General features: G+C 37.9%; 1 protein-coding gene across 2 annotated transcripts in view; it reads right to left on the bottom strand.

The window, feature by feature from the left end:
- Window positions 1-4,387: 4,387 nt before the first annotated feature.
- LOC145357462 (lissencephaly-1 homolog) overlaps window positions 4,388-10,671 on the bottom strand; it is a 110,468-nt gene continuing 104,184 nt past the window's right edge. For both annotated transcript variants that reach the window (XM_080210819.1, XM_080210818.1), the window contains exon 11: window positions 4,388-8,794. In XM_080210819.1, coding sequence (XP_080066945.1) covers window positions 8,721-8,794 — 74 coding nt within the window. In that variant the 3' untranslated portion in view covers window positions 4,388-8,720. The remainder of the gene's footprint in view (window positions 8,795-10,671) is intronic.

The following is a 10,671-nucleotide window of genomic DNA, read 5'->3' as shown; positions in this document are numbered from 1 at the left end:
CAAAGTACAAAACAAAAATCAGGAAATATCAGATTATAATTTCCCAGATCTTCATAGTTTCAACATTGAGGTATCTAGTATTGAGGGTGAAACAGCTGAAGGATTTGAAGTTATCATAAACAATTGTTTTCCAACACAACATGCAAGTGAGAAGTGTAATTACTACATTCAATTTTAATATTGACCTGGTTGCAGTACCAGACTTGCATGCCAGGGAAGAGAGTAATCATTATGTCTCAATTTGATTAGCCAGATAAATGTTGGCAAAAATATTAATGCCAGTTTTCAAAAGGGCTAGATTCATAAAGATGGGAGTGGACCTCAACTGGATTGATAGGTTGACTCCACCCGGTCTCTGAAAATGTGGGACCAATCTTAGCAACTTGCTTGAAATGTTTGAAGAAATTATTAGACTGGAACATAGTCAGGTTGACATTACAGAACCATATTCTCGAAGTGCTTCCAACAAAGCACCATGCCATAAAATTACTCAAGTTAAAAGATCTGTGGCATAGGTGACCTAATTTTAGTTTGAATAAGGAATTAATTGTACTCTGACAGAAGATGGGTATTAATGTAAATTGTTCCACAGGGCATTGGTTATGAGTGGAATCCTTCACAATCAGGCTCTTCATAAGAACATAAGAAATAGCAGGAGTAGGCCATCCAGCCCTTCGAGCCTGTCCCACCATTCAATAAGATCATGGCTGATCCGTCGTGGCTCAGTTCCACATTCCCACCCTCTCCCCATAACCCTTAATCCCCTCGCTTATCAAAAACCCATCAACCCGTGTCTTAAAAATATTTAGCGAGGCAGCCTCCACCACTTCAACGGGCAGAGAATTCCAGAGATTCACCACCCTTTGAGTGAAGAAGTTCCTCCTCAACTCCGTTCTAAACCGCACCCCCCCCCTTTATCTTGAGGCTGTACCCCCTAGTCCTACTGTCCTTTCTGAGCGGGAAGAGTCTCTCCACCTCTATCCTATCCATCCCGTTCATCATCTTATACATCTCAATGAGATCTCCCCTCATTCTTCTAAACTCTAACGAGTACAAACCTAGTTTATTCAGCCTCTCCTCATAGCTCAACTCCAGTATCAGCCTAGTAAACCTCCTCTGCACTCCAAGGCCAAAATATCCTTGCGTTAAGTGCGGCGACCAAAACTGCACACAGTACTCCAGCTGCGGCCTCACCAGTGCCCTCTACAGCTGCAGCAAGACCTCCCTACTTTTATATTCAATCTCCCTCACTATGAAGGCCAGCATCCCATTAGCCTTCCTGACCACCTGCTGCACCTGCAGGCTGGGTTTTTGCGACTCATGCACAAGGACCCCGAGGTCCCTCTGCACCGTCGCCTGCTGCAGTTTTTCGCCATGTAAGCAATAGTCCTTCCTACCATTACTCCTACCAAAGTGGACCAACTTGCACTTGCCAACATTAAATTCCATTTGCCAGTTCCTGGCCCATTCGCCCAGCCTATCTAGATCCTTCTGCAGACTCTCCACACCCTCCTTTATTAATGACATGGCTATGGTCTAAACCGTTAGAAAGTTCATAAACGTGCAAAGATTTGTAAAAGTGAAAGTTCCGAGGGGGGAAGACAACCAGAAGTTATTGGAAAAAAGTCCCCGTCTAACAGTTGTCATTTAATATTGACTAAATTTAGTTATAAAACAAAAAATGCTGTTATTTTAGATTGAACATGTGTAATACTTTGCCTTTATTAGATTTAGTTATGCCTATGCATTTACCTAACAAACATTTATGCATCATGCAAGATTCAGATCTTAAAACTGTTGTGCAGACTTCAATGCGTGAAGCTTTTAAATACCTCATGATCTTTAGCTATGGCTTTACCCAATCCCATCTCTGTAAACTCATCCACTCATATGTCCATCCAGAAATGCAATTCCTCTTGTGCAGTTTTCTCTATGCTTATAGGCTCTTGCTAGTAGTGAGATACTCTCATACACTCTCCCTGAACCCTTGCAGCATTTCCCTCCTCTACTATACTTTTGACCAAACTTTTGGTCATTTCTACCCTGGATCAGGGCATTTACGTTTTAAATGTTCCATATTAATAAGGAGCAACAAATTAAGTTTAAACGTTTCATTAACATAGTATCTTGTTCCAAATATTCTGAGCCTATTAATTGCTTTTTAAAAAGTGGAGATGCTGGCATTGGACTGGGGTGGGCACAGTAATAAGTCTCACAACACCAGGTTAAAGTCCAACAGATTTATTTGGTATCACAAGCTTTCGGAGTGCTGCTCCACTCACTTGATGAAGGAGCACTGCTCTGAAAGCTCATAATACCAAATAAACCTTTTGGACTTTAACCTGCTGTTGTGAGACTTCTCACTGTTACTTTTTAAGTGTAGTCGCCAATTGCGTAGCTAAGCATGGGAACAAATTTGCTGAAGTCCAGAAACAAGAATGTGATGAATAACCAGATGTTTACATTGACTTAGCTGGTGTATGCTTGCTGGAAAAAGCAGTGGGGAACCTCTCCTCTTTCCAATGCTTCTTGAACAGATAGGATCAATAGTTCAATGTCTTAACTGCAAGGTGGCACACCAACACTGCTACATTCCCACTTTCTGTGGGAAATCTGATTATGCTCTCTACTCATACATTTAAGCTTTAAACCAGAACCTTGACTTAGAAGTTCAGTGAACTGAGCTGACAACTGGCAAAATATGCTTCTTTCCTTGTCATTCCTGTACCCCACATGTCACCCTAGCTGATAGCATGATAAACAGATTCAGCCAAAACCATTCTGCAAATGACTGTCACTAAAACAGCTATCTCTACCCCAGCAAGACTAAGGCTGGAGGAGAGGATATTGGTCCTAACAGTGAACATAGGTGGAGAGGGTCTCTTCATATAATCTTGTTGGTGCGTGAGAAGAGTGTGTAAAGCAGCAAAAGCAGTCCTAGGCTACAGTGTATGTTTAAATAGGTGCATTAGTCATTTTCCTTTATTCCTCACAAAGATGCAGATTTCACAGATTCTGCTGAAATGAAAACACTAGTTTTTGCCACTTCCCAGGTTAAAGCAAGAATCTTTAAAATACCATACTTGGAAAGATAAAATAAAGCATGTACTAACCATGTTTTCAACAAGAACAAATGTGGCGAAGCAGAACAATTCTTCTTAGAACCATTTTTGAGGGTAAGGTGTTGAACAAAGGAACCTTCAATACCCTTCAAATTGAAAACTACTTTAAAAGTTCATCAACTGTTGGCTCATCCATTGGTGGCTAAAGTTTATTCAGCCAGTGAAGTTACAAGCAATGACTAACTGACAAAAATAGCCCTTTGAGATCACAGAAACATATCTACTCTTAATAAAAATTTGAAGATTGGAATGTTGACAATAATTTAATTAAACTGGAACTAAAGTGAAAACTGAAGAGTGGATCTCAAGACCTGTTATGGGAAAGTAACAGGTAACTATTTCAGGGGCAACTGTTTCAAGATTGATGAGCAAGCTGTTACAATGCCAAATTTGTACCATTTATAGCTTCTTTCCATTGCATCTATTCACTAAGTGCATGTTTTTATGATGACTGTAGTTCTTTCATCAGAAGGCAAGTGCTTTTGAATTTAAAGTCAACTCTATTTGGATCATTCATGACAGATCTTTGATTGTCATTTTTCCTGTATTTTGACTATGTTCTATAAATTTTTGTAGTCATTCTGCAAATAGCATTTACAAGAAAACGAAACTTTCACGTATTAAGAACTTGCAATAAAATTATAACAATGGAGTCTGCCTGCCTAATGCCTTGTATGTGTTGTTTTATTTACTAGAAGTTATTTGATTTTTATGCATCACTAACAAATTAAAATGAATAACCAATTATTTCTTGGTTGGTTCTAAACTAATTATACATAATTCATAGCTAATGGACAAACTTGATAATCAATGGAAGAATTAATCTTTAAAAAAGACAAGGGGAGGTAGAAAGTGATTCCTTCATTTTCAGCACCAATGTCCTGAAAACTCAATTTTATTGTTGTGACACACATGACCAGTTTGTTTCTCTTACATCTTCTCCAACACCTGCAGAGTGTTGTAGCCCAAGCATGCACGCACACCAGAATATAAACAAATTCATAATCACTGACCTCCAAGTCCAAACATCCATCACTAGGGAAGGACATGCTATGGACACTACCAATTTGAACAGCAGTGTTGCTGCAGGATTAGAATCCACGGTCAGTCTCATTTTTCATTAACAAACACTGCCCTGTTTAAAAAGCTGCACAATTCCAGGATTGGCATCTTGACCAGTGATATAAAAGCATCAGTATGGTGCAAGACACAAACAATGGATTTAGTAAAAGAAAATCCATCACAAAGAGGAAGGAAAAAACACAGCAGTTTTGTATGCATTTTAATAGTCTTTACCAATTGGTACATTAAGATTTTAATATGCAGAAAACATGAATAAATCTTGTTTTACACAGTTTGATAGCAACAAATCTTACTGTAAAACACACAGCAGTATATACATTCCTTAACTGATTGCTTGTACTGTGTCAATAGCTCAATTATCTTCTCACAGTCCTGGTACTTATAATTGCACCCTTTGCTTCTGCTTGTAAAATTACTTCTTGCCATAGTGTCAGTGATGAGTACAACGTCTACTTGGAGGTTCACTACTGGTCTTCAGGAACACCTTAGGAACACTGGAGGGAAAAGGCAGGACTAGAAAGCAGCCAATCACATGATACAGTGGGAATGGCAAAGGTCAATTAACAGCCAATAAAATAGCTGACAAAACAGAGTCTGAAGGGTTAAAAATGGCTCCAGTGGGAATGGCCATTTAAAGAAGAGTTTGAACCAGGCAATTCACAAAAAGAGGAAGAGGCAAATAGGAGAAGCAGGGTACTGACAGTAGACTGGGCTTGGTGAGTCTATAACCAAGCTTTCAAAACTACAGTGCTCCATAGCCCCTTACACTTGCTAGCTACTAGGTTTGTTTAGTGCCTTGGACATAGCATTGGTCACACTATACACGCACTGAAGAAAGCAGGACGGTTTTTGTTGTTTTAAAGTGCAAGATGCTATACAAGTTCTCTTTTCAACTTCAACAAAGGCCAAATCGTGCCAGATGGTTTCAACCAATATATATTGAAGCGGTTATATTAAAGTCACCAACGATTTGGAATGGGGCACATAGATTGTTAAGGGCTCATTTCTGGAATGTGTAATGGGTTTAAAATGATCTTGGTTCATGTGTTTCACTTAGCAAGTGAGTTTACAGGTTACTCCATTTAAGAGCAGTTTCCTCATTAAAACAATTGTTTCCTATGTACACATTTTTGGATTAAAAAATGGAAAGGCAAAAGCAATTTTGGTCAAGACAGTGAATTTTATTATTGAAAAATTCTACATGCTCCTAAAAGGAATGAACTGTATTCCACATGTAAGCAGGCTATAATGATGTTAGATTGGTGCGAAATCAAACACGAGGGTAGCTCTGTTAGGCCTCAAGGTAAATCAGTTGCTCAGAAAATATTTTTTCAACACTTAAGCTAAAATAGTTGCAAACACTTCAAAGCTGAGCTACCACAACTACTGTTTCAATTTCCTTACAGCACCACAAGCTTTAATACCGTACCACTCAATTATAATTATTGATACATGTGCTAGCATTCTCGAGTTGCAGAGTATCCAACAGGAGTGCCATTGTCAGTCAAGTATGTTAATTTTGACAGAAAAGTGCTTTTAACAAAAATTACCAGCAAAAAAAAAAACACCTAAATGTGGCTGTTTCTGACTTAACACAGCCACAGTGCCATAAAGCTGCCTGTACGTCACTTGGTTGATTGGACTTCGCTTTCATTGTAAGGCTTCACGCTAGGCAGTGACCGTAATAAGCATTTACTGCTCATTACAGGTGCACGCAAGAGCATATTTAGAGTTCTGAAAGTAGGAAAATTGCTTTTGAATAACATTTGGAATCTTGGGAGCATTGTGCAATTTGACATTGGTGTATTTTTCAGCAAGGGGCAGGGAAGGGGGAGAGAAATGGAAGCTTACTTAATAACCTGGTTTTGCGCTAATAGTTACAGGCACCTTTGTTAAAATATTTAGCCTAGAATACAACCACATCAAATCCAACTGCCAGAGCTGAAATCTATTTGCCAGAAGAAATACCAGTAAGCAAACTTTATATGATGTTTTAGACATGAAATGCCACATTTCAACTTGTAAAGGTTTACGATGAGGCTTAATGTGGAATACATAGAATAACCTGAGCTGCAATAGAAGGCATGAAAGTACTGAGAAATAGAATTTTTGGCATATCAACTTCTGTAGGGTAATAGTATATTTTGTAGGTAAGTTATTTCTGTCCAAATCATCAGGTTTCAGATTTTTTTTGAATTCCAGGCAACACTATGTTTAGATATGGGAACACTAAACCAGTTGCAGACTGGATTCTTGTCAAAAATTTGCAGTTAGTTGCTTGACAAGGCTTTGCATTCAAATTGCTACTAAACTGTGATTTCTTTGGCTGCACCAATGCATTGCAGATTTTAGGAAAGAGCTAGTCACAAATGGAAGTACAAAATAAAAGCGTAAACATAAAAACTGAACAGTGCAGCTCACTTGTCAAGGCCAACTTCATTAGAATTTTGATTGGCAACCAGGAACTTAACCCTATGCAGTTATAAATTACCATTCTGCATTTGTTACTCAGTTTAAAACATTACATGTGATGCACTGCATGTAATTTACACCAGCTACTGTGAATTGCCCACTAATGAGCACATTGGTCTTTCCAGAATTGATGTTCTGTTTAGATTCAGAACACTGGAATTATCTGGCTGTTTTACTGTTACTGCTATTGAATACAGAAGTTATAATGGCAGGCAGCCACAGAATCCACAAAACATCACTGCACACTCTCCAGAATGAACAAGAAATTGCATTGATTGGACACGACAAAGCAGAACTTGATGCAATTCCTAGTGCTGATGTGACATTTTAAGTTGCACTTTATTCTTCCTTCAACACTGGTTCCTTCATAAGCTATGCATTATTTTTCTCTCAAGCAAAAAGTATTCAACCAAAGGCATTTTACATGTGTACCATGGGGAGAAAATTGGGGTGAGGTGACAGGGAAGAGGTGCATGTGCTGTGGGCCATGCACAAAAAGAATAATCAAAATCAAAAAACAAATGTTGTCAAAATAATTTCAAGATCGGTCTATAAATCAGACAACTGGCTTAAAGTCAAGATTAAAAAGCATGGTGCACGTCTCACTGCAACAAAAAAAACCAAAGGGCTTTTTAATGATTCATTATCCGAAAGCACCGTTTGTACTGATTGATGATGAGAATAGTCTTCAACAAAGTATCTTTTGCAATATTCCACCCTAGAAATTACGATTTTTTAAATATTTCAAGTTGTAGCGTATATCCTTCATATGTGGCTCCTGCTTCAAGCAGGATGTGCTGACTGGATTAGGCACAAGGTTTTCATATGTTTTAAATAAAAGAACAGCTATTAAAACAAATGGCACTAAGTTGCTACAAAATCGTTCAGCATGTTTCTCTAGACATTTACAAAAAATGTTCAGTTTAAAATGACTGGGTATCTTAGTTAAAAGTGTTGCATATTTAGTGGATTTTTCATGGTGTGAATCACTGCCACTAAAATCTTTCGAAAACATATGAACACAATGTGTCTACAATGGGGAATGGTGCTAAGCTTGTCATTAGAAGTATCAACTTTATTTTAAGTAAGCTAAGTATCTACTTGAATTTTCAGTTTTGAGGTTAATGTACTGTCTGACCATAACTAAACAGTTAACAGTATGCACTAAAACAGACTTATCAATGCTCAAATTATAGTACTGTTTGAAGTGCTTTCAATCCTTGGATAGTATGCATACCTGACAGTTCTTTTTGATTTTCAGTATAGTATGCAGCTATCATCTTTGCAGGGGTCAAATGTTTTTTCAGCAGTCACTTGTTAGGCCTTACATTTGATCATTGCTGAGGCATTTCAAGGTTGGAGAGCTTGACATGCAGATTTAGAAAGATAAATAGTCTCATTTATTACATATTGTGAAAGCCAACTTTAAAATGCGATTATCTGTAAATGTTAATCCCAGCCTGAGTGGGAGATCTAACAATGGTCTTCAGAATTCACCCATTGCAATTGAGTTCACAGGATTCTTGGTTGTGACCATTTATAAGGGGCTAACAGATTGGTAGATAATTTATGGATAACACCTACACACTCCTCAAATGAACCCTAGTACCACAAAAAGTGATTTAAGGATTGCAGAATCAACACATTGTTTGTGCTTTAGACTACAATGATGATGAAAATAAAGACCATTTCTGATAACTGTTGATATAATTTCAGTCATATTCAGTGCCCTAATTATCCAATCAACTTCTGCTTTCCAGGTCTAATATGACCAATGCTAGCCCTTGTTCTTTACCTATGGTACTTCTAGACAACGTATGTAATTTACAGTATACAATTCGGATTCACCATGCATGAATACTTTTGTGTAACATTTAATAGCTCAATCTACATCCAGAATAATTTACATGAAAGGACAATAGTTATTAAACAGAGCTTGATGGGTAACCATGGTAACTGAGTGCATCCGGAGGGGTGGGGGTTTTTAGGTTGTTCGGAAAGGGAAAGAAGGGGAAGGAGAAAAAAACCAGAAGATCATTTCTATCAGCGGCACTCCCAGACCTTTACCGTTTGATCTACACTTCCAGTGACAACAAATGGACCCGTCTTGTGGAAATCTGTGGAAGAAAATTAAGATTAAAAGAGTCACCAAAATGTCAATTGATTGATATCTAAACTTTCAAAAGACACCTTCCAAATGAAACTGACCAAATGAAATATGGGTTGTCATACATGGTATTTCTTAATTCAATGGGTCTCCAGCTCAACTGCAATGTGCAGGATTTATAAAACTTTTATGGGATGCTGGCATTGACGACTGGACCAGCATATACAGTCCATCCTTTATTACCTTTGAGGGTCAATTAAATGTCAACTGGAATCACAAGCAGATCTGTAAGTCACATTTAGGTCAGATCAGGTAAGGATGGCAGAATTCCTTCTCTAAATTACATGAGTGAACTAAATGGATTCTTACAAGAACTGACAATGATTTCATGTCATCATTAGATTTTTAACTCCAGATTTTTATTGCATTTGAATTTCACCAACTGCTGTGGTGGGATTTGAATCCAGATTCCCAGAGCATTATGCTGGGTCTCTGGATTACTAGTCCAAAACTGCAAGGCTATTGCCTCCCTATTTGGAACTCAGGAGGGAACATAGGAAGGCAAGAGGAGCAATGATTCCAATAGTTCTAAAAGACAAAGCAAGATTTTTTGGTCCCAACTGCCAGTGGGATCTGAGGTCAATGGATTTTTGGCTGTCTTTTTTTCCTATTCATTCATGGGATGTATGTGGGGTTTACTGGCTTGGCCAGCATTTACTGTCCATCCCTGGGGGTATTTTGAGAGTCAATTACATTGTTGTGATCTGGAGTTGCATCAAAGCCAGCCCCAGGTAAGGATGGCAGATTTCTTCCTTAAAGGACATTAGTGCTACATGCAGTGTGATGGAATCCACTGTACTGGGGCTGGAAAATCCCAAAGTTTCTATGGAGATGGGTTATAGAGCAAATTAAGAACTTCCTTAATCTGGAATGTACAAGTTATGAGAACATCCCCAGTTCTGGGCTTTATATTTGTCAAACTTTTGAGGAAAACGACATCACAAGTAAGATAAAAGGTAGTTTTAGGAACAGAAATGTGGGAACACGAGAGATAGGGAAGCTTGAGGTATTAAAGTATGAATGGTTCAACCAAATTTAACAACATTGTAGATGTTATTAGACTGGCTTAAGAAACTGTTTCCTTGAACTATAAGATGAGACTTCAATCACATTAGAATGATCAGAGGCTCAGTCAGCATGTATACACCACAGAACGGCTTACAAAGCTACAAGAACTGAGATCTGGTTGCTGTCACAACTATCTCCATACCAAATCAGATCATAACCCCCTGCCTAATAAAAAGCAGCAAATCAGGGAGAACAAATATAAAGTACCACATATAGTACTACCACCTACAGGAACATCTCTACAAATTTCTAGCTTTATAATGGATAGATGATGGATCTTATTAATAAAATCTTAGCTATATCCTAATTTATATTTTTAAACTTTGAAATCAAAGCCATCACATCAAATCAAACTGCATTATATGAAACCAAATGCAACAGTAACATTCCCTAATTTGACTGGGACACTATTACAAAATGATACAAATACTACATCAAAACACAGATGACAAAAATCTTTTGAACAAAAGATCTGACAACTTAAATCCTTAACCATATATTTAAAAATATAAACACATTTACTGGAGCAAGCATTGTAATTGTATATCTTGGCCAAAATATTCAGTCTCAGTATTTATTACATGTTCTAAAAAGAATACGACAAATAAGTTTAGGTAATTTTATTTCTGAGCTGTCATCCGTTGCTCTTAAATCCTAGGGTAATTAGAATCCCTACAGTGCAGAAGGCCATTCGAGCCTGCACCAACAACAATCCCAAAGCTCTATCCCTGTAAACCCACATATTTACCCCGCCAATCA

Source organism: Carcharhinus amblyrhynchos, chromosome 23 (assembly GCF_965287045.1).
Source record: "Carcharhinus amblyrhynchos chromosome 23, sCarAmb.v2.hapA, whole genome shotgun sequence".
Taxonomy (NCBI): Eukaryota; Metazoa; Chordata; class Chondrichthyes; order Carcharhiniformes; family Carcharhinidae; genus Carcharhinus; species Carcharhinus amblyrhynchos.
This window is presented reverse-complemented; position numbering and strand designations above follow the sequence as displayed.